Source organism: Haematobia irritans, chromosome 2 (assembly GCF_050003625.1).
Source record: "Haematobia irritans isolate KBUSLIRL chromosome 2, ASM5000362v1, whole genome shotgun sequence".
NCBI lineage: Eukaryota > Metazoa > Arthropoda > Insecta > Diptera > Muscidae > Haematobia > Haematobia irritans.
The window spans coordinates 118,740,513-118,766,531 of record NC_134398.1 but is presented as its reverse complement, the minus strand read 5'-3'; the positions used below and the strand labels follow the sequence as shown (position 1 = coordinate 118,766,531).

General features: G+C 33.5%; 1 protein-coding gene across 6 annotated transcripts in view; it reads left to right on the top strand.

Moving 5' to 3' along the window:
• The first annotated feature begins 8,621 nt into the window (after positions 1 to 8,621).
• The window catches only part of SLC5A11 (Sodium/solute co-transporter-like 5A11), a 55,906-nt gene continuing 38,508 nt past the window's right edge, over positions 8,622 to 26,019 (top strand). The window contains exons 1-2 of one of the 6 annotated variants that reach the window (XM_075295957.1): positions 8,654 to 8,688; positions 11,402 to 11,794. Coding sequence is in view for 1 of the 6 variants with exons in the window: in XM_075295954.1 (XP_075152069.1) it covers positions 9,234 to 9,248 (15 nt within the window). In the remaining 5 variants the exon portion in view is untranslated. The other 5 variants (XM_075295956.1, XM_075295959.1, XM_075295954.1 and 2 more) reach the window with 5 other exon arrangements.

Here is a 26,019-nt window from a genome sequence, read left to right as displayed (position 1 = left end):
TTTCAAAACAATTATCATGAATGCGTGTATGTAAACAATCAGCTGCTGCGTATGTATAAGTAAAAATAGTATGACATTTGGCGATGTTGTCAATTAAATTGCGGAGAAATAAACGCGGAATAGCTCCAAAATAGCTGTTTTCTTCGTTCGAAATGTATTGTCAACACTCTCATTTTTCAACGCGAAAGAATGGTTAAGTGAAGTTTTTTTCGTGCCAACAAACATAGTACCCACCTTTAAAGGTGGGTACTATGTTTGTTGGCACGAAAAAAACTTCACTTAACCATTCTTTCGCGTTGAAAAATGAGAGTGTTGACAATACATTTCGAACGAAGAAAACAGCTATTTTGGAGCTATTCCGCGTTTATTTCTCCGCAATTTAATTGACAACATCGCCAAATGTCATACTATTTTTACTTATACATACGCAGCAGCTGATTGTTTACATACACGCATTCATGATAATTGTTTTGAAAAGTGTTTTTCTACCAGTTTTTGGATTGTTTTCCAAAAAAATCTCATACAGCACTGGACACTAATAATTGTTAAGAATAAAGCTCCAGCCGCTCTACTCCTGGTGTCTTACCACATTCTGCAACAGCTTTTACAACATGTGGTACATTGTCTTCTTCAGCTTTTCCAAATGGATACCGTCAATTTGTAACGCACATCAAAAAAACATATAATTCCGGTGTTATGCTAACTTTTACATCATGCAATGGACTCATTCATCAACAAACTTAATTCGTTGGTGTCCACAATATCTACACAATCGCATTGCAATACCATGCTGTTGCCGCCTCACTAGCAATTTCAAATCCAGTGGTCACCACCACGGTTCCCACAAAGGATAATAACGCCATTTCATTTGCCAATGTTGTTACATCGGGGGGAACAACCAACTTAAGCCCATAACTCAAGTTCAAGGGTAGTCCCTAAGCCAAAGTCACTGTTCCCGACTTATATTTCGTCACAAAGGGATGTTAGTGTTCTATACCAGACTCTTCGTTGACTGAAATTAATACATTGAGAAGCAATTGGCTGGTTTACTGAAGGATGTTATACTCTCCCAATGTATAAGTTCCAATAACTATTTCAGTCACGTTATGAAATTCAACCAGTGTTTTGAATTGATAAAATGCAAGAATGCCGCTAACTGAAATTTAAAAGCCACAACGAAATTAAATCGTTTCATTCCAGCCTATCGCAATCATTTTGGACAAATGATGAATACAAGAAAATTATTTTGCTATTTAAATAAAAATTATTTAATTATTTGCTATAAACATTTATTTTGGATATAACTTTGTTCAGAAAAATTTACTAATTTTATATTAAAAAGTATAAAACGTATAAGACCACCCAATTACTTATACCCCGGTATATAAAAATAAAACAAGTTCGATTATAATTTTATTATCATTTTTTATTAATTTGTACATTTATGCACTAATTAAAGACCCTAGAACACAATGTTTTCTTTTCTGGATTATCAGCTTTCTTTCATTAATATTGTTATATTTAAAAATTTTTAATTATCATTTCTCATATTTAGCTTTCATGTTGTTTCCATTAAAAATTAAAATTGCATTAACATTTCTTTTGTTCAGTTCTCATTCATTTACGCCTCTTACACACAAAAAACGAGCTCGCTTAACAAATAGAAAAGGGAGCAATTACGAGGAGCGGTAAAATAATAAAAAAAAAAATACAATTCATTTCTTTGTAAAAAATGGGTGTTGAATGTAGAAGCACTGGGTTTACAGAGATAAAACGAAATCGTTTTTAAGCATATTTCAAAAAAGAAATCTTCATCGATTACATCTGCAATTTTATGACAATTAGCTTCTTCTACTTCTTCGTGTTCTGTGCAAACATTATGTAGCATAACATTAGTCAATTCTAAATTAGCAGGGGATGATGATAAATGGTGGTCTGGTTGTATCTCTACAATATGACGCTGATGGAATGCTATTGTTGCTGATGGCTGAAGCGATGATGGTACTGTTGTAATAGGCGGAGTTTCCAACGGGCACCGGTCGTCGATTGGAAACTCCTAGAAGACATTCCTTAGGGGTAAAATTTCATCCGGCCACTTCTTCGCCAGCAAAATCCAATTTAACAACATCACCTGGTAAACATTCCTCCACATCAACTTCATTCTCTGCCGTATTTATACGGTTCAATGTCATTGTAATATCTGGACCAGACTTAAGTCCCACGGTAGCTCCTGCTAAAGCCATTGTAGTGGTGGGAACAACAACATTCGATCCAGCTGCTGGTGATACTATTGTGGATGATTGTGAAACCACCATTGCATTAGTATTGCATTTGTATTACTAACGGCAGCAACAGTCGATATTGCATTTGAAGAATTAGTAATAGTGGCTAATGTTGGAGTAGTATTTGCTGCCACCCCAATGGGACCACTCACTACTTGGGCGGCCGTTGTATTTGGTTGTTGCAATACAATATTTGCGGTCACAGCCACTGTGGTCGTGGCAGGTGTTGAGGGTGCTATGTTGGAGTTGTTCACTGTAGCTGATGTAGTGGCTGCAATTGTGGGTGTCAGGGATGTGAGGGCAGATGCTACTGTGGCAGAAACGGCTACAGAACCAGATGCTGTTATATATGTTATATACATATAGCACTCCGTTATTTTTATTTCGTCAATCTAATTGCATTTTTAAATAACAACGCGAACCACTTTTGTATTCTAATTTAACACAAATCATTTGAATAAATCAATTATTTCTTAATTCACATTACAAATGGCGCCATGTTTTGAAACTAACTAATCTCAACATATGGAAGGATTTAAAGCCGACCTAATTAGGGACTATGCACTTTATGTCAGTTTTTCAACTCGAAAAAAACAAAGTACCACAAATGAAAAAATATTTCGGTAGTTTTTCGCATTTTTGGTTTTGTATGGGATTTCGCTTCGGAAACCGATCATAGTACCTACCTTTATGGCGAAAACGACTCGTTTTGAAGTGCTTATAAAGGGAAAACATTTCAAACCCCAAAACATGATTGGTGAGAACACCGTATAACTTTAAGTTCGATTGTATAGACCAACTTTAACCTAACTACTATGCAATGCAGAAATTACATTAATAAAAGTGTATAAAACACTTCGCTAACGGCAACCGATGCCTTCCGATTGCAGACATCGTCGTTTTTTGTAAACTTATTAGAAATACAATACCGCGTGCTATAACTTCGTTCAAAAATTGTTTCTTAAAATAGGGAATTACTGAAAAAGTAAAAAGTGTTTTAATAACTAAAACATATTTAAAATTATTGTGTGTGGTTGTTTGAATATTTCTTATAGCTCATTCACATTAGGCTCGAAATCGAATAAAAGTGAATTTGAAATCCTCTTTTTATAAGACAAATGACAGTTGAAAACTAGTAAAAGTGGATTTTGGAAGTGTAATGTGAATGAGGTATTACAAAAGAACACGAAGGGTGTTAGCAAACGGCATTTGAGAAGGCTTTTTAAAAAAGAAAGGGTTCTGTACTCCAAAAACTGTATTGTTATATTTTGAAGTTGAAGTGTCTTATTTAATTTGTATATGAATAAATGTTTGTTTTATTAAAATATACATTTTTAACCCCCTTTTTATTGTAGTAAGCTGAAAAATAGAGATTTTAGGGACAACTTTTAATAAACTAACTTTTAGTTGATTAAAAACTAGCTAACTTTAAATTAACGTATTGGTAACTAAATTTAAGCTAATTAAAAGTAGTGCATAGTTGGGCAATTGACTACTTCCTATGACATCGCCATGTTAAAATAGTTAGTTGAGTCCATATAAAATCAATCCAAGTGTCAACCACTACTAATTGAGAAATAGCTAGCTTTAAATTCCCTGCCAGTATTTCAAAGTTCCATTTCATCCTCATCGCTACCACAGGCTCGTAAGTGACACTGCAACAATCGCCAACTGTGATAGTATTTTGCCATCACTATTCGCATGAAAGTATTTTGCCATCACTATTGTTACAAGAGCCATTTTATATTTTGTGAAACAACAAGCACAACTAGCTTCTTATAATTTATTTAAATAAAAAACGATAATGAAGTGCTGAAAAGATAGTTATTTCGCTTAAAATTGTGAAAGGTATATTGGTGAACAATTTTTTACTTTCCAAATGGAATAAAGTGATAGTTTTTCAAATATTTTTCCAGACACGCTGCCTCCATTGGGAATAAAAGCACTGGCTGATAGACGCTACAACATGTAACTTGCAACTTGTAACTCAACATCAATCTTTTATTAATGCATAAAAATATGTTAAATGTGATGTGATAATCGTATAAATGTTATATTTATGAGAATTTATAAATGTTTAATAAAATTAATAAACATCTAAACAATCGTGTTTTACTTGACCACAATAGGGCAGTTTTCTTTTTGCACTGGATGCAACATTTGTATGGGCTATCCAGAACATCGTTGCACTGGTGTTCTATCCAGAACATCTCATCAGTACAAGTCGCGCCGATGTTGCCAGATTGTATTTGGATAAAGTGACGCTTCTTCGATTCACAATAGCAATTTATTGTGACTATTTTATCGAAAAACATGAAATTCAAAGTAATACAGTGTCATAAATAATCGCAGCAGTAAGAATTTATTACTAATTGAAGCATTTCATACATTAAAAATGCAAGATTTCACTTCTTTACTGTGATTGTTTTTAAACAGCTGATGACAGTGTTGCATATTTTTGGAGATGTCCTAGATAAACGAGTACTCCGTTTTCTTTTAGTCCTTAACGGCTTAGCATATCCAGTGCATATCCAGCCCTAATGATTCTTTTACAACTATCTTAAAATGCACTTTCTCTGATTGTTTGAAGGGGCTCTTATTGGCGTCCTTCTACATGTATCCAGAAGGGCACCTAATAATTGCACTCATGCGATACTTCTGTTTAGTAACTTGGCGTGGTACAACTTCTCAATAGTGACGGCGCTTTTCCGAGGAGTTTTGGATATCGTATACGACTGTTTTCGACGTAGTGGGGATTCTCAGAAGCGCCCTCAAATGCAAAAAATGTTGGCAGGGTTAATTTTAAGTTAACTACATGTACGACAGGGATGTTATCATGCATATTGTTGGCTTTAGAAATAAAATTTGGCCACAGGGTTTAATTTTGTTAATTGTCGTTTATGTTTTTGAGTGTGCATGTGCACATATGACTGTGTCTTTTCACATATTTGAGACATCTTTGTGTTGGCCAAAACCGACTGGAACTCAATTTTTTGCTCTAATTTTAACTTTAATAAAAAAAAAAACAACAGCTCAAAGTTTGAATGAAAGAAGGCAATGATTTCGAGTAGAATCTCATCGAAAAGTGCACGGTTGCGAGAAAATTTGAAAGTTAGATTTACCCATCATTAAGTAATTTAAATGTTAATAAACATAACTAAGAACTGAAATTAGTAGTTATTGTCTTTTATTGTAATAAGGTGTTGTATCTATAGTTAAAAGTAAGACAAATTTGCATCATGGAAACTTCCTCCAGCAGTATGGTTCATAAACATACGTGGACTACTCATAAATAACACGTTTTAGTTTACTGTTTTCCTGTGCTCATTTGTTTTGTGTCTCCGCCATTGCTCGTATTTGCATGCAATTTAAAAGTTTCTAGTGTATTTCCTTTTGTTGCTTCGAATGCGTTGTTTTTTTTTAATAAGTGGAAAAAACGTTTTACAATTTATAAAAACCATCAATTTTGAAATATCGTACCTTTACCTCTGAATATTTATCAATTTTCAATTAAAAGTGTTTTTTAGCAACAAAATATTGCTGCTCTCATAAGGCTTCTTTAGTATCCGTTAGTAAGTAATCTTAACAACATAAATGTAATTATTTTCCGATTCGTAACTTTACAGCAACATTTTTTCCAATGTGTTTACAGAACTTTGTACAGTTTTAAGTTTATTTTTCCATAAACAATCAAAATTATAAATGAAAACCTACATATTGCTGTAAAGTCTTGCCGAAATCTAGAGGAACAAGAAACTGCGCATCAATTGAGTTCATTTATCTACTTTATATTGAACTATTTTAATAAAGTAACCGAAAAAAATTGAACGCGAAAATCGAATATAGTACTGACCTGTAGTGCGAAAAATACTTTTCTTTACGAAAATAAAGAAATATCACAAAATGAATCTTTGAAACGTGCACGGACTATTTTCGAGTTTAAAACCCCCTTATTTTCGAATTTACTTTTTCTAGAATAATCACAATTATAAATAAAAACAGTCATATTCCGGTTAAATCTAGAAGAAATATAGAAAATGTAAAGTACGCATCAGATATATTGAAGTTTTGCAATGCAAATCATAATTTTGTTTTTTTTTTAATTATTTTCTCCTCTTTTTACAATTGTCAAATTTAAATTTTAATATTTTTCAAGCTATAAGTTTTTCAATATAATATCGTGGGGTTGATTCATTTCCCGTAGTGATTTAACTTATTTTCCATTTTCGTATTTAAACAGCCGATGTCAATGTTTCGCGATTTCGTACATGTTCTCGATTAACGGTTACCCTGCCAACATTTTTTGAATTTGGGGACTCTTTTGAGAATCCCCACTACGTCGAAAACAATCATATACGACATCAAAAACTCGTCGGAAAAGCGCCGTCACTATTGAGAAGTTGTACCACGCCAAGTTACTACAAAAATGTTTCGCATGAGTGCAATTATTAGGTGCCTTTATAGATCAATTTAGAACGACGCCAATAAGGGACCCTCCAAACAATCAGAAAAAGTGCATTTTAAGATAGTTGTAAAAGAATCATTGTGGTCGAGTAAAACACGTTTGTTTAGATATTTATTAATTTGATTAAACATTTACAAATTCTTAAAAATATAACATTTATACCACTATCACATTACATTTAACATAATTTTTGGCATTAATGATGATGTTGAGTTACAAGTAACGAGTTACATGTTGCTGCGTCTATCAACCAGTGTTTTTATTCCATGGAGGCAGCGTGTCTGTAAAATATCTGAAAAACAATCACTTTATTCCATTTGGAAAATCACCAAATTGTTCACCAATATAGCTTTCACAATTTTAAGCGTTTTCAGAACTTTATTTTCGTTTTTATTTAATTAAAATATAACAAGCTGGTTGCGCTTGGCGTTTCACAAAAAAATGGCTTTTTTAACAGTAGGGATGGCAAATTACTTGCATGTACTTTTTGATGTACCTTTTCATGATGGTTGAAGTGACATTTACGAGTCTGTGGTAACGATGAGGTTGAAATGGAACTTTGAAATGCTGGCAGGGTACTTTCTCTAATATTGATTTTAGAAAGATCTTTAATTTTGTTAATTCAATTTGTTTAAAAAATGCAAATACAACAAAGAGGTATATGGAAATACCTTTCACAATTTTTAGCGTAATTATAACGTTTTCAGCACTGATTTCTTGGCTTAAATAATTTACACGAAGCTATTTTCTATAAGTGTTTCACAAAAGCATCAGATTCACAATCTGTCAGATTCCGAGCAAAGTGTGAATCAGAGAATGAAGCCGACCCATTTTTGTCGGCGGCGGCTAACACTAAATTTTTGCCTCCGGCGGCGGCGGCTTGACGACTAAATTGTCTGTTCGGCAGCGCAAAATTATCTATTATAAAATCAATTTCAAGTTTTCCGAACAGAGAATGAAGCCGACCCATTTTTGTCGGCGGCGGCTGATACTAAATTTTTCCCTCCGGCGGCGGCGGCTTGATGGCTAAGCCGATAAAAAATTGTCTATTCGGCGGCGCAAAATTATCTATTATAAAATCAATTTGAAGTTTTCCGAATTGTAATGAGATTAGTTGTACAACCAATCATACAATCAAATTTACATTTCATTAAAATTTTTTGAGCTAAATTTTTGTAAAACTATTATAGCAACTTGATACGAATTGATTGAAGGTGGAAAGTTCAAAATTTTGGCAAAAACTATAACAAATATTATTAATTTTTTTGATATAAATGAATGTTTTAGATTAATTGGCGCCTAAATTTGAGTCGAGATGAGTCGACATATTCGGCGGCGGCGTCGACTGCTAAAAACGGGTCGGCGACGGCTAAAATCGGCGGCGCGACTCGGCGGCTTCATTCTCTGTTTCCGAATTGTAATGAGATTTGTTGTACAACCAATCTTACAATCAAATTTACATTTCATTCAAATTTTTTGAGCTACATTTTTGTAAAACTATTATAGCCACTTGATACTAATTGATTGAAAGTGGAAAGTTCAAAATTTTGGCAAAACTATAACAAATATTTTTAAATTTTTCTGATATAAATCAATATTTTAGATTAATTGGCGGCTAAATTTAAGTCGAGATGAGTCGACATATTCGGCGGCGGCGTCGACTGCTAAAAACGGGTCGGCGACGGCTAAAATCGACGGCGCGACATGGCGGCTTCATTCTCTGGTGGGAATTGATTAACAACAATTGTACTATAAAACATAAATGGTGAACATACTCTTATTGATATTGACAATAGCTTTTTACGATTGTATTCGTTCGATTTGTATAATTCTGTGAGAAATGCCTTTCTCTTCAGTTTCTTCGACTACCAGCCTCAGTCAGTGTGCAACTCTTAACGGTAAGGTGTGAAGAAATCTTTACGGACACGGAAATCGAAAGTGGTAGATATTTTCGTGGATTTGTTTGCGTTCGTTGGCTAACGGCATTACGAGTTGATTTGATTATCAAAAGAATATAAAAAAGTTGTATTGCCTGCAAATATCAAGGGGCGATTCACAACTTTATGTGTGCAATGTGTATGGCCTAGTGTTTGCGAAGAAATATTTCTTAAGCTTTTGATGTATTATTAACAGAATTAACAATTTTCTTTTTATTTGTGTTCAATGCGGTGACATCCATTTCATTTCGGGTTTTTATAATCACGTTTCGCGGTTATTTCATTGATATGTTATTATGTTTTCGTTTAGTTTTTCGTAACAAATATGTAAAAGATACGGAAGAACGTGAAAACATATTTTCTTTCCCCATCCCATTTGCATACTATAATGGATAATACAGTGCCCCACAAAAGTTTTATTACAATTGGATGTGACTAAAAGAATTATGCTGTCAACCAAAGTTATAACTTCTATCATATGAAAATTATGATGCCATTAAATAACATAACTGTTTTACTCTCCAAAACTAAACCCAATTCAATAAATAAATGAACTACGAAAATGTAGGTTTATTTTAGATAAAGTTCACAAAAATATTTTACTAATTGAAGAAAAGTTATTAAAAATAGTAAATGTTTATCTTTGGTTAAGATGATTTTAGATTTCGAAGGAAATATATTAAGTTAAAATATTGTTTAAATATCTTAACCCCTTTCGAAGTTCACCAAAGACACAATTTAACTAAAATTTTCTCATTCTAGAAAATAATGAACAGATCACTTAAAATCTGAGAGTTTCGAATTTAAAGCTAAAATTGCGTACTTAATTTTTCCTTAGTTTAGTCATTGTATTAAACAAAAGATTATAAAAATAAAGAAATTTTTTCTTAAGCCTAGTACTAATATCACATTTTCGCACGAAAAACTGTTATACTCCATACAAAAAACGTTTGCGCGGAATAAATGCGAAATCTTTGTTTTGAACATTTTCAAACACATATTTATACAACCCTGGATTTTTCGCACGAAAAAATAGGCAGGCATATTATTTCGCAAAAATAAGTTAACCCTGGGTTTGAGACCCTATTTACGGAGATAGATGAAGATATTCGTTTTTCGCAGAAACGACTTAGTACTAAGCATTACACTTGAAAAACTTAATACCTCATTCACATTACACTTCCAAAATCCACTTTGACTAGATTTCAACTGTCATTTACTTTATAAAAAAATCTACTTTTAGTAGATTTCGAGCCTAATGTGTGTGAGGTATAAGGGGGAATTTCCAATTCCAATGTTTGTGATATAAAAAATTATTTTTATTCATAACAGCAAAAAAGTTTGCTAAAACAGCAGGGGAAACTCTCAATGTGGTTGTTTCAACAAACATTGCATTAGTTGAGTTGATACAAATGTCGAATATCTTCATTTGTATTATTCGAATTCGACCAAATCGAATTTTGATGTTTGCACCCTCAAAAAAAATCGCTTCTGTAACATATACCCCAAACACATTTTGCTTCAAGCATATGTATTTTCAGGATTTGTCCAAACAAAATATAATTTGTGTTGTTTAAACATATTATGTCTCACCTTAGGCATATACTGGTAGAAAAAAATTTTAATTAAATTTTCTTTGTGTATATATGTACATTTTTAAAGCGCCAATTGGTTACTTCTATTATTTTACTTGCAGCATACTCTCTAGGTCTCACTTTCTAAACACATATATGTTTATAGGCTATTTCTAAATTAATATATGTTTGAATCCAAGCATATTATATTTACAAACATTTTATGTCCGAAACATAATATGTTCTAACATATTAACATATATGCCCAAACATGTTATGCTAGTTTAGGAACATTGTATGCTTGCACTTAAAAATATTGTGTTACAAAATTTGGGTTCCAAACATATAATTTTTACACCCAAACATATGAAAAAGAGTCTTTTTCGTCCGTGTGCTTTAATCAATTTTTCCACATTTAGAAAATTAAAAAAAAAAGTCAAAGATTATTGAACTAAAACTCAGGAAATGTTGAAAAATCGAAATGTCGACTTTTATAAATTTTAAAAAGACAAAAAGTTTTGAAAAGGTCTTAAACTGGAAAATTCGAATTTCTTAATTTTGAAAACGTCGATAACCGACTCTTTCAAATTTTAAAAAGACGAAAGCTTTTTAATAGAAGTCAACTTTTCCAAATTTTCATTAAGTCGACTACCGAAAAGTCAAAAAGTCGACTGTGTGGTTTTATTTATTTTGAATTATAAAAAATGAAATATGATTGTGCAACTTGGATTTTAATGAATAATTAGAGACAAAAAATACACGGAACCACGGAAAGCTACATTTACTTTCAAAATACATATCTACTTGATCTTTTTAAAATAAAAACGTGTTGGGAGTTTCACCAAAACAAGTCCTTTTAGTAAACTTAATAAAATATATGTCTCATTCGAAATAAACGTAACAATTATTCTAGGTACAACAACTGTCATAAATATTGAGAAATGCTTGGATAACAATGTCTCCGAATGTAATCCAAAGAAATTAATTCATTGCTTAATTTTACGAATTAGAAATTTTAATTAAGAGCACAAGCAACTAAAGGCTAATAGCTAATCCAAAATATATTGTTCAAGTCATCCAAATGTACGAAAACCTTTGTGGTCTAATGTAAAATTCAGCAAAGTAAACAAATTTATATACCAGTGCAGTAGAGAGAGAGAGAGAGTGAGAGCTCCATACGTTCAAGAGACAATAAATGAAAGAAGTGGTGGTGCATATATTTTGTCCCCATATAAAGAATTTTGAATATTCCCAAAAATTGGTTACGTGCACATTTCTAATCCCACCACTTTGATGTTATTTTTGGCGTAATAATTGCGTGCGTACATTGCTCCCCAATACCCCAGCATCTACCCCTCGCTGTGCATCCATCCCATTTTCAATCGTGCCGGCTAACCAACCAGCCTGTTGAATATATACATAAAACAATTGCTGTTTATATTTCAAATTGTCAATCGATTGCTCAGCAGCAGTGAGTGGAACCAAAGAAAGGTAAAGGCGTAAAAGGAATACAAAGTATTTGTTATACAAAACAAGGTAAGGGAAATTTCCATTGACTTCAAAAGTATTTGTAATTACATCATATGTGTAATTGTTTAAATATTTGAATAATGAATTCCAAAAATTCGTGGGGAGTTATAAATATTGTAGTGTGAAATGTTTAACAACTATTTCTAAATGGCAATTAATCATTTCATACCATTTTCATTTCAAAGAAACCACATTAACAATAAAAAAAGAAAACTTCGTTGGTCTAAAATTTTGTTTACGAGAAAAGAAATCAATGCTTTTCGTGCAGAAAATGCACTATAAGAATAGTTTTTTTTTCTTCTAGCCTGAACAGAAAATCAACCAAATTTGTAATTTCCAATCAATTTTGTGGTTGGACATTTTCATGATTGAAAAAATTTCAATTAAAAAAATTAATTGCATCAATAAATTTCGTGATTAAATAGGAAAAAATGTTTTTGTTTGATTGAACCAATTAAAAAAATAATTTAATGTTCCGAAAAAAAAAACAAATATTGTTTTTAATTTTCAACCAATTCTGTCACACTGGTCTTTTGGAACTCAATTTTAGAAAGACGAAAAAAGTAGCAAACTTTTAGAGGCGTGCACGTGCCATGAAATAGACGTGGTGAACAAGAGCTTTAACGTGTTCGTGAGTACATTTACGAAAATACTCACGCTCACATAAGTTTGTGAAAGGTGTTCCTTTGTCTAATATTTCTTTTGTATGGAAATGAATTTTTTTAATTTTTTGCTTTATTATGCACATATGTGTTTGTTCTACACTAAAGTTGAATCGTTTGTAAGAAACGACGCATCAGATGTTTGCAACTAAATTTGTTTGTTTTCTTTAAACGGAGTTTTTATTTTTTATTGAAAAGTCTTCATGGAATTAACTAAAAGTCTGATAGTATGGTCTATAAATATCTCTGACGTTACTTATATACAGATGATTATAGCGATATTTGTGAGTTTATGAGTATAAGAGCTACATCGCCCAGTGGATAGTGTGTTGACTTACAAGACGAAGTTAAATATAAGTTATTAAATCTGATTAAATCATGTGGAAGAGTGCGAGATAAAACTAGCCAGATAATTGAAACTGGTATTTATTAAGTTGTGTTTACACCCTGTAAAAGACCACAACTACCATTCAATCCATTGCGATCTCATAGGTAGTGAACTTCTTCCTCTCTTCAATGAGTGCTGCACGATTCTATATTTAGCTCGATGACAATGGACATTCTTTTGATAAGCGAAGCTCCAGCGCTGGAAAACCTTTTGGTTTTAGTTTTATCAAGAAAGCATATCAAACTGAAAAAAGAATTTTCTTTTCTGAGGAAAGACATGGGAGGCTGTCTAGATTTAAATCTAGGCTCTATAAGATTAAAATTAGGATACAGATCTCATCTAGAGTTGTCCGGTGCCGGCTCACTAATGTGATCGGTCTTTTGAGATCCGCCCCTAAAAAGGAACTGGTTCCATCATTTAGTTCTAAAGCTTCTTTTGGATTCGGATAAGAAAAGTGTTTAAATTGGTTGGTATATATAATCTTCGTAAAGCATGTTGGTATTAGCATTTAGGTTGATTAGCTTTGACGTCTTCATTAAGGATCCTCTCTCTTCTTGAGATAAATAGTCTCGTATAACTAAATCTTAATTTACATTATAACACTTCAAAATAAAAAATTCTTAACTTCATAAAAAATCCTCAAAATAAGTTTCTGCTTACATTTGATGGATTAAATATAAATCCAAAGAATCATTATCTCAGTTAATTTAAAAATTAGTTATTTAAATCAAAAACTTTTTTATTTACATTAAGGAGCATTGCTATACTTACAATACACATTTCAAATATTGCAGTTGCAAACTTAATGAAAAAACTTTTTTTATCCATAAATTATGAACTTAATTTTAATTAATATTTCTTTATTTTAAATAAATTTTTCCTTGATATTGTGTAAGTTGCGTATCCTAAAATTTGGGCATAATTGGGCATAATCTTTCATATTACACACAAAGAAAATTTTATTAAAATGATTAGAATTTCAGGACAATCTAATTTTCCAAATGAATACACACACACATACAATTGGTTTGTAAGTCTTTATATTTTAGTCTCACAACTTGTCAATTCAAACTTTAAAATAGAATGAAAAACAAGTAAGTAAAGTCTAAAGTCGGGCGGAGCCGACTATATTATACCCTTCACCACACCCAGAGAAGGAATATGATCACCTCAAACATGTTTTAAGAGCAAAATGTTATTTTTGGATGGTGACCATGTAACATGGTTTTCGCAACCATATTATTTTCTCGGAAATCATGTATCTGATTTCGGCAAGCAGGTTATATTTGACGAGAGAATAACATTTTAGTGACAAACATGTAACATGGTCACCCTACAAAAATAACATTTTGCTCTTGAAACACGTTTGAGGTGATCATATACCTTCTCTGCGTGCACTATGTAGACAAAATTTGTGTTACCATCTCAACTACTTCAAATTTGCTGGGAGCTATACAAAGGTTTGCATTTCCAGATACAAATACTTTTAATGGAGACCGTTTTTTGTACTTTTGCAAAAACTCTAAATCTAAACCGATTTCAACCAAATTTGGCACACATCGATACTATTAAACGTACTCCATGTGACAAATGTGAAGCAATTCAGGGCAATACTCTGGCTTGTGAGGCCATATAAGTCCAAATCGGACGAAAGATATATATGGGGGCTATATCTCAGAATATAATTCTAAGACGATCGGTATACTAAACGATGGGTCTCAGACGTTTCCTTCTTGGTGTTACATACAAATGCACAAACTTATTATACCCTGTACCACAGTAGTGATGAAGGGTATAAGTATGGGAAATATGATTTTGCCAAGATATATGGTCAAGTGTTGGTTGTGATATATTATTTGGTCAAGTCAGGCGACTTGGAGCCTTATTTAAAACTCAACCGTTCTGTGGAAAGTCTGGCATTACAGTGTATAGGATATGACTAAGATATGGAGAAATCATCACAGAATTTTGTGTAAAGTGTGGGAACTTGGCCATATTTGTATAAACCGGAAGAATGAATATATGGAGGCTTTATCTAATTCTGAACCAAATTAGATCAAACTTGACACACTTAAATATCATATTAAACATATTCTCCTTGGAAACTATGCAGTCAATTGGAGGAAAATCCCATTGAAAATGGGTCTAAAATATGAAATAGTCTACCATATTTTCCAAATTCTGGTGTACATATATATGGGAGCTATATATAATCTGAAGCGATTTCGACTAAATTTGACATGCATAGTTAGAATAATAATTCTGCTATCTCTGCAAAATTCACATAAATGGGAGTATAACTCTGGCTCCCGTGGTCATTTAAGTGTAAATCGGGCAAAAAATATATATGGGAGCTATATCTAAATCTGAACCGATTTCAACCAAATTTGGCACACTTACCGATACTGTTAAACGTATTCCTTTGCAAAAGTTGAAACAAGTCATGGCTTTTGAGGCCATATAAGTCCAAATCGGGCGAAAGATATATATGGGAGCTATATCTAAATCTAAACCGATTTCAACCAAATTTGGTACACTTACCGATACTATTAAACGTACTCCTTGTGCAAAATTTGAACCAAATCACCGCAAAACTCTGGCTTTTGAGGCCATATAAGTTCAAATCGGACGAAAAATATATATGGGAGCTATATCAAAATCTGAACCGATTTCAACCGAATTTGGTAGACTTACCGATACTGTTAAACGTACTCCTTGTGCAAAATTTGAACTAAATCACGGCGAAACTCTGGCTTTTGAGGTCATATAAGAGAAAATCGGAGGAAAGATATATATGGGAGCTATATCTAAATCTGAATCGATTTCAATCAAATTTACCAAGCATAGGAAGAATGTCAATTCTACTCTTTATGCAAAATTTCACGAAAATCGGTAGTAAACTTTGGCCTCTGTGGGCATATAAGTCTAAATCGGACGAAAGATATATATGGGAGCTATATCTAAATGTGAACCGATTTGGCTGATATTTTGCAACTTTTTCGAGACTCAAAATATTCTGTTATACTGAATTTGAAGAACATCGGTTGATAAACACGCCAATTATGACCAGATCGGGGATAAATATATATGGCAGCTATATCTAAATCTGAACCGATTTTTTCCAAAATCAATAGTGATTGTCTTTGTCCCAAAAAACGACCCTATGCCAATTTTGAGAACGATCGGACTTAAACTGCGACCTGTACTTTGCGCACAAAAATACATGAACAGACAGACAGACGGACGGACAGACAGACAGACAGACAGACGGACATCGCTAAATCGACTCAGAATTTAATTCTAAGACGATCGGTATACTAAATGGGTCTCAGACGTTTCCTTCTTGGCGTTACATACAAATGCACAAACTTATTATACCCTGTACCACAGTAGTGGTGAAGGGTATAAATATTGTCATACTCAATATTTAAATGCAGAAGAAAACCCAAAATTAAAATATTCAAAAAACATACTTGATAAAAATAAATTTTAAAATTAAAGTAGCAAGTTAAAATGATGCAAAGTATATTAGACCAATATATTTTTGTACAGTAGCATTTCAATGCTACTCTCTATTTCGCTAAAGCCAATTTAACTTTATTTTAGATCATGGAATTATTATGCTTGGAGAAAGTTTCCTTTACTCTAATAATTTTTTGCGTACACAGAAAAAAATGGCTCGTAATTTATGACATATTTTGAACTTCAATTTAGTTAAGAGCATTTCTACCCAGGTAGTTGAAATGTCAAAAATTTTATGAAAATCTCGTAACAATTATTATTTTTAACTCTTTTGCAGTTCACGCGACTCTTTTAAAGTAGTTAAAAATTTTACTTAAAGTGGTGTACTCTCATTTTTGAAATTGCAAAGATTTGGTCAGTGGTCGTGCAAATCGGTATAAAACTCTGGCTGCTGGGTCCATATTAGTGCATATCGGGCGAAAGATATATATGGGAGCAATATCTAAATCTGAACCGATTTCTTCCAAAATCAATAGGGTTCTATTCTGACCCAAATTAGGAACATATGCCAAATTTGAAGGCGATTGGACTTAAATTGCGACCCAGACTTTGATCACAAAAATGTGTTCACAGACAGACGGACGGACGGACGGACGGACGGACGGACAGACGGACATAGTTATATCGACTCAGGGACCCACCCTGAGCATTATTGCCAAAGACACAATGTGTCTATCTCGTCTCCTTCTGGGTGTTACAAACATATGCACTAACTTATAATACCTTGTTCCACAGTGTGGCGCAGGGTATAAAAATATATGTAAAAAAAGAAAAATAAAAACAAAAATTTGGTGTTCGGTCGAAGCAGGGATCGAACCCAGGTCCCTTGGCATGCAAGGCGGATGTACCAACCACTGATCCACGTCGCCAACATATGTATGTTTCTGTTAAACAATGTTATGTTTGCATCTGCTCGTGGGCGCCGCAAGCTATGCCATACAAATGTAACTTATAACGATAATTATCTATCGATGACCATAACAGCTACGTAGTCCAATCGATAGTGTGCTGGTTTACAAACTTTGTAATCCGCTGTTCGAATCCCCTGCCGGGCAAAGGTAAAATTAAAAAAAAAAATATATAAAATTGAATAATTTCTTCTACAATGTTTGTATTACAGAAAAAAGGTGCTAAGAACTAAAAAAAATCGTGAGAAAGTTGTGAGGGAACATACAATTGGCAGAAAAAAATTTTTGAGCACAATCTTCTTTGGGAGAAAATTCTTCTAAGCATATAATATTTTTGAGCTCAAAATGCTTCCAAACATATTATATGTTCACATAATAACATATAGTTTTTTGGAAGACAACTTTATTGACTTTGGATGGAAAAATACAAAATGTTTGGAACTTAGACTACCCAAACATATTATATTGTTTAGACCAATATGCTTTCAAACATATTATATATTGGAAGAAATCAAATATATAAATGTTTCGGAAATACCCAAAAATGTACATGCTTGAAGCAAAATGTGTTTGGGAGTATATGTTACAGAAGCGATTTTTTGAGGGTGTAGCCAAGCCAAATAAACTCAAAACAGAGACGACAAATAGGAGAATAATGCATATTGTAGTATTATCTTCGAAATGAAAATAACAGTTTTCTGTGCCAACCCTACGGGAAATTGGTGAAAATTGCCACTGACGGATCTATCACAGAACTGGTACCTGTGCTCCAGTTAGTTGCAATTTTTAAATAGTCGTAATTTATTTATTTCCGTACTCGTTTGATTTTAAAATCAAAGATCCATTAAGATTTTTTAATTCAAGCATTTTCACATTTAGCGAAATAAAATGATCAGAATAGCCTATTGTTCGACAATTTCAAAAGTTTTTTTTTTCATTTCGGGTTCGATTGGGATGCCCAAATTGAAATAGATTTCTAAGAGTTTGTCCGAGACTGGTTCCTGAGGACATGCATATGGGGTGCTCCTGCGAATTTGTTCCAGGACGTGTCCTTTGGGATGAGTCCAAGACGCGTCCTAAAATGTAAATTTACCCCGTCAATGACAAACCCATGTTAAAGTGACCGGTCCCTTCCATACGTTTTGATCAGAACTGGGACTGGTCCATACACACCAGGGACTAGTGGCGTACCGGTTCTGTGGTTGATCCATTTCCTATAGGGAATTAAACAAAAAGTATTGGTGACATACACAACCACTAAATTGGAAATAATAATTTCTAATTCGATTAGGTTAAAAAACTGGGTATTAAGTTTAATTTTAATGAAAACATAACAGGTATGTTTTAAATGTCGTAAACTTCCCAAAAGATGGTGTTTTCCCAAAAATATTGTGCTTGGACGTTCGTTGTAAGAGTTATGTGCTTCTGTGCAAACATTTTTTGTATTAAAACATTTATTTATTCACGTAAATATATTATGTTGTAACATAAAGGGTGATTTGTTAAGAGCTTGATAACTTTTTTAAAAAAAAAAACGCATAAAATTTGCAAAATCTCATCGGTTCTTTATTTGAAACGTTAGATTGGTCCATGACATTTACTTTTTGAAGATAATTTCATTTAAATGTTGACCGCGGCTGCGTCTTAGGTGGTCCATTCGGAAAGTCCAATTTTGGGCAACTTTTTCGAGCATTTCGGCCGGAATAGCCCGAATTTCTTCGGAAATGTTGTCTTCCAAAGCTGGAATAGTTGCTGGCTTATTTCTGTAGACTTTAGACTTGACGTAGCCCCACAAAAAATAGTCTAAAGGCGTCAAATCGCATGATCTTGGTGGCCAACTTACCGGTCCATTTCTTGAGATGAATTGTTCTCCGAAGTTTTCCCTCAAAATGGCCATAGAATCGCGAGCTGTGTGGCATGTAGCGCCATCTTGTTGAAACCACATGTCAACCAAGTTCAGTTCTTCCATTTTTGGCAACAAAAAGTTTGTTAGCATCGAACGATAGCGATCGCCATTCACCGTAACGTTGCGTCCAACAGCATCTTTGAAAAAATACGGTCCAATGATTCCACCAGCGTACAAACCACACCAAACAGTGCATTTTTCGGGATGCATGGGCAGTTCTTGAACGGCTTCTGGTTGCTCTTCACTCCAAATGCGGCAATTTTGCTTATTTACGTAGCCGTTCAACCAGAAATGAGCCTCATCGCTGAACAAAATTTGTCGATAAAAAAGCGGATTTTCTGCCAACTTTTCTAGGGCCCATTCACTGAAAATTCGACGTTGTGGCAGATCGTAAGTCTATTCATGATGAAATGTCAAAGCATACTGAGCATCTTTCTCTTTGACACCATGTCTGAAATCCCACGTGATCTGTCAAATACTAATGCATGAAAATCCTAACCTCAAAAGAATCACCCTTTATTAACATATCGATTGTAAACATAATATACTACTTTTCAAACACAATATTCTTGTACCCACACATATTGTGTTAAATTTGTTTGTCCCAAACATCTTATTTTTGTATCCAAACATATAAAAAACACACTTTTTCCTCCGTGTAGAAGATCAAGACAGACATAATCTAAATAAATTTACTCATTTTAGAAAACTATGAACCCAATTAAAATAAAATTTACTCTTTCTAGACAAATACGAAATATGTTTTGATTTTTTTTTTGAGGATCTTATAGTTTTTGTTTGTAAACATCTGTTCATCTGTTCTTGAAGAGCTTTGTCAATATATCTCAAATGGATTATTCGATTAAATCTATATACACACTCAAAAAAATCGCTTCTGCAACATATACCCCAAACACATTTTGCTTCCAGCATATATATTTTCAGGTTTGGTCCAAACAAAATATTGTTTGTATTGTTCAAACATATTATGTTTCACCTTAGGCATACACTGGTAGAACAAACTTTTAATGAAATTTTCTTTGTGTATATATATTTTTAAGGCGCCAATTGGTTACTTCCATTCTTTTACTTGCAGCATACTCTCTAGGTCTCTCTTTCTAAACACATATAGGTTTGCAGGCTATTTCTAAATTAATATACATTTGCATCCAAGCATTTTATACTTACTAACATTTTATGTCCCAAACATAATATGTTCTAACATATTAATATATATGTCCCAAACGCGTTATGCTAGTTTATGAACATTGTATGCATGCACTAAAAAAAAAAACAAATTTAATAGAGAATCTAGATAAAAATCTTAAAAGTAAATATCTTTGTATCCATGTGAACTTTTCATGAGTGTGCCAAGATATGTTTAATTTATTACCATACAAATAAAATTCTCTGTGCTTGCATATTTTTTCAAATTAAAATTAATAAATATTTTATTCTCCACCATGAAAATATGAAGTTTTGTAGTTGGTGTCTCTAAAATTTGTTTATGATTTAAAATGGCGATTTTTTCTTGGTATAACTATTCACTGAAATTCTATTTTCTCTTGGTGTAACTATTCAATGAAATTCGATTCCAGAAATATGTGTCGATTAGAATAACAATGTTAGCAAAGTACATAACAATATCTCAGTTGTAAATGCATTGTCACGTATATGCCTTACATTTTCATATATATACTCGTATATATACGAAATAATTTGATATTAATAGGTCAAATGATCAAATAAATAATATTGATTAGAACAATGGTTGATACTAATATATATTCAGTGTAATGTGAATGAACATGAGATAGTATGGAAATTATTTTTCAACAAAAACAGAAATAATAAACCAACTTTAGGATCATTTTTTACGGTGACTTATTTAAGGTAATGTTTGATTTATTTATTTATCTTCTCAGTCTCAATATTTAATATTGCTTCAGTATTTCCATACGCCTGTTTATTCTTGCACTAAAAAAATGCACTTTAAGGACAGAAATAGAGACTTCTATTTAGTCTTCTAATCTGATATCAATTGAAAAATGAAAAAAATTTGGAAGAAATTTTATCTACACTTTTTGAAGAAAATTTCATAGTTAAAAAAAAAAAAAAAAAAAAAACAAGTAAGTAAAGCAGAAAGTCGGGCGGGGCCGACTATATCATACCCTAAACCACCCCTACTGAATTAGAAAAGATTAGCATTTGTGGGATAACTTTGGTATTGATTTGAGCGATAAACCACATTTCCATATTTAAGAACATTAAGGGGTACATTTTTATGGGAGTTTTGGCACAATCTGAGCAGAAATGGCTGATATTATATATACACTGAAAAAAATATTGTCGTGAGGCCAAAGATTTCATGTCCTTAAAATACGAATGCTAATTTTGCTTAGCATAGAAGACGCATTTCTCTAATATAAAGTTTTTTCTTGTCCAAAAGTCGATAAGCTTTTCAATGAAGTCGTATTGTCCTTATAATTAAGTGATTTAACTTAAAACTGGATATCATAACATGAAAGAAAAATTTTTTGGCTCGGAATCAAATCCAAATTTGTAAGAGTAAAGACAAAATCTTTGGAACCGCGCATGTTTTTTTTTCAGTGTAGTTGTAGCTGTAGTTGATTTGGCACTTACAGAGTTAGTATATAACTAATATTGAGTCCATTATTAAACAAGTAAGGAAAGTCTAAAGTCGGGCGAGGCCGACTATATTATACCCTGCACCACTTTGTAGATCTAAATTTTCGATACCATATCACATCCGTCAAATGTGTTGGGGGCTATATATAAAGGTTTGTCCCAAATACATACATTTAAATATCACTCGATTTGGACAGAATTTGATAGACTTCTACAAAATCTATAGACTCAAAATTTAAGTCGTCTAATGCACTAGGGTGGAACACAATGTTAGTAAAAAAATATGGGAAACCTTTAAATCTGAAGCAATTTTAAGGAAACTTCGCAAAAGTTTATTTATGATTTATCGCTCGATATATATGTATTAGGAGTTTAAGAAAATTAGAGTCAATTTTACAACTTTTCGACTAAGCAGTGGCGATTTTACAAGGAAAATGTTGGTCGAAATCAGAAAAACATATATATGGGAGCTAAATCTAAATCTGAACCGATGTCAACCAAATTTGGCACGCATAGCTACAATGCTAATTCTACTCCCTGTGCAAAATTTCAACTAAATCGGAGCTAAAAATTGGCCTCTGTGGTCATATGAGTGTAAATCGGGCGAAAGCTATATATGGGAGATATATCTAAATCTGAACCGATTTCAACCAAATTTGGCACGCATAGCTACAATGCTAATTCTACTCCCAGTGCAAAATTTCAACTAAATCGGAGTTAAAAATTGGCCTCTGTGGTCATATGAGTGTAAATCGGGCGAAAGCTATATATCGGAGATATATCTAAATCTGAACCGATTTCAACCAAATTTGGCACGTATAGCTACAATGCTAATTCTACTCCCTGTGCAAAATTTTAAATAAATCGGAGTTAAAAATTGGCCTCTGTGGTCATTTCAGTGTAAATCGGGCGAAAGCTATATATGGGAGCTATATCTAAATCTGAACCGATTTCAACCAAATTTGGCACGTATAGCTACAATGCTAATTCTACTCCCTGTGCAAAATTTCAACTAAATCGGAGCAAAAACTTGGCCTCTGTGGGCAAATGAGTGTAAATCGGGCGTAAGCTATATATGGGAGCTATATCTAAATCTGAACCGATTTGGCTGATATTTTGCAAGTTTTTCGAGACTCATAAAATATTCGGATGTACGGAATTTGAGGAAGATCGGTTGATATACACGCCAATTATGACCAAATCGGTGAAAAATATATATGGCAGCTATATCTAAATCTGAACCGATTTTTTCCAAAATCAATAGGGATCGTCTTTGAGCCGAAACAGGACCCTATACCAAATTTTAGGACAATCGGACTAAAACTGCGAGCTGTACTTTGCACACAAAAATACATCAACAGACAGACAGACGGACATCGCTAAATCGACTCAGAATTTAATTTTAAGACGATCGGTATACTAAACGATGGGTCTCAGACTTTTCCTTCTTGGCGTTACATACAAATGCACAAACTTATTATACCCTGTACCACAGTAGTGGTGAAGGGTATAAACAAAGTTTAGTTCCTCTTTATTAATAAGTAGTCCAACAGGAGTTGACGGATACTTTCGAAAATAAAAGCGGGCATTGAGTTCGAGTTTTGCCGTTAAAATTATTTCTCATTTTGGCGGCAGAACTCGAATCGGTAAAACCAGAACAGCATAACTTTCGGCAAATTGTATTATTTATAACTTGGTGGAGAATGATCCAAAACAACAATTGAATAAGTTTATTTTCTTTAAAATAAATTATTAAAGAAAAGTAAAAGGGTAAACACGGCAATTTTAACGCGATAATGCCAGCTTTATGCCGGCTTTAAAAGTGAAAATAAATAAAATTATTCGTTAATAGAAATTCATATTTATTTGTATTTCTAAATTAATGGCTAGCAAACAATTGTTCACATCTAAATAAATTTATGTGTTGGTTGTAAAATAATTGTTTAGAATTTAAATATGATGTGCTTTTGAATGGTTGTCGTTAACTTTAGGTTAGGTTAGGTGGCAGCCCGATGTATCAGGCTCACTTAGACTATTCAGTCCATTGTGATATGTGTGACATTGGTGAACTTCTCTCTTATCACTGAGTGCTGCCCGATTCCATGTTAAGCTCAATGACAATGTACCTCCTTTTTATAGCCGAGTCCGAACGGCGTTCCACATTGCAGTGAAAGCACTTAGAGAAGTGGTTGGTACGTCCGTACAAAAGAAGAACGTGAAGTCGAGTATATACATATATAAATATTTTTCCATCGAATCCTAAGGTTAACAATGGGAGCCACCGTGGTGCAATGGTTAGCATGCCCGCCTTGCATACACAAGGTCGTGGGTTCGATTCCTGCTACGACCAAAAAGTTTTTCGGCGGTGGATTTTCCCACCTCAGTAATGCTGGTGACATTTCTGAGGGTTTCAAAGCTTCTCTAAGCGGTTTCACTGGAATGTGGAACGCCGTTCGGACTCGGCTATAAAAAGGAGGTCCCTTGTCATTGAGCTTAACATGGAATCGGGCAGCACTCAGTGATAAGAGAGAAGTTCACCACTGTGGTATCACAATGGACTGAATAGTCTAAGTGAGCCTGATACATCGGGCTGCCACATAACCTAACCTAACCTAACCTAACCTAACCTAACCACAGAATTAATTAGAAATACAAAATATACTTGATAAATTGATTTCTTTTGGGCACTTTCAATTAATTTCTTAATTGGCTGACAACTCAATTTTTTAATTGAGGTAATCAATTATACATTGTATTGTGATTTATTTATTTCTAATGTTTTTCCCGAAGCTGAAATAATTTTACAATAGTTTATACCTTCGTATGAGTTTTCTGATAACATTTATTATTATTTTAAAAATACATAAAAGAATACAAATAATATTTTTATATCCTTCACCACTACAGTGGTACAGGATATATGGTTTTGCCTTTGTATGTAACGCCAAGAAGGAGAAATCTGAGATCCATCGTTTAATATACCGATAGTCTTGTATAGTTTTGTGTTATGGCTGTCCAGCGTGGAGGGGCCACATCATGCACTGGTGATGATTTTTGACTAACCCATTAGTCACTGCATGGAATTAACAGGTTGGCCGATAAAAATTCGTTTTTATTATTCAATATAGTTCCCTTCAAGAGCGATACAACGATTATAACGACACATCCAATTTTTTGATACCATTTTGGTAGTACTCCTTCGGTTTTGCCTCAAAATAGGCCTCAGTTTCGGCGATCACCTCTTCATTGCAGCCAAATGTTTTCCCTGCGAGCATCCTTTTGAGGTCTGAGTGGGGAAGCAATTCGAAGCCCAATTCATGAATTTTTGCCATCGTTCCCAATGACTTGTGGCACGGTGCGTTGTCTTGGTGGAACAACACTTTTTTCTTCTCCATATAGAGCCGTTTTGCCGCGATTTCGACCTTCAAACGCTCCAATAACGCCATATAATAGTCACTGTTGATGGTTTTTCCATTCTCAAGATAATCGATAAAAATTATTCCATGCGCATCCCAAAAAACAGAGGCCATTACTTTGCCAGCGGACTTTTGAGTCTTTCCACGCTTCGGAGACGGTTCACCGGTCGCTGTCCACTCAGCCGACTGTCGATTGGACTCAGGAGTATAGTGATGGAGCCATATTTCATCCATTGTCACATATCGACGGAAAAACTCGGGTGTATTACGAGTTAACAGCTGCAAACACCGCTCAGAATCATCAACACGTTGTTGTTTTTGGTCAAATGTGAGCTCGCGCGGCACCCATTTTGCACAGAGCTTCCGCATATCCAAATATTGATGAATGATATGACCAACACGTTCCTTTGATATCTTTAAGGCCTCTGCTATCTCGATCAACTTAATTTTACGGTCATTCAAAATCATTTTGTGGATTTTTTTGATGTTTTCGTCGGTAACCACCTCTTTCGGGCGTCCACTGAGTTCACCGTCCTCCGTGCTGATTTCACCACGATTGAATTTTGCATACAAATCAATTATTGTTGATTTCCCTGGGGAAGAGTCCGGAAACTCATTATCAAGCCAAGTTTTTGCTTCCACCGTATTTTTCCCCCTTCAGAAAACAGTATTTTATCAAAACACGAAATTTCTTTTTTTTTTCCATTTTTTCACAATAACAAAAGTTTCTTCACAAAAGACGATCTATCTCACATATTAATTGACTTACAGACGTCAAAT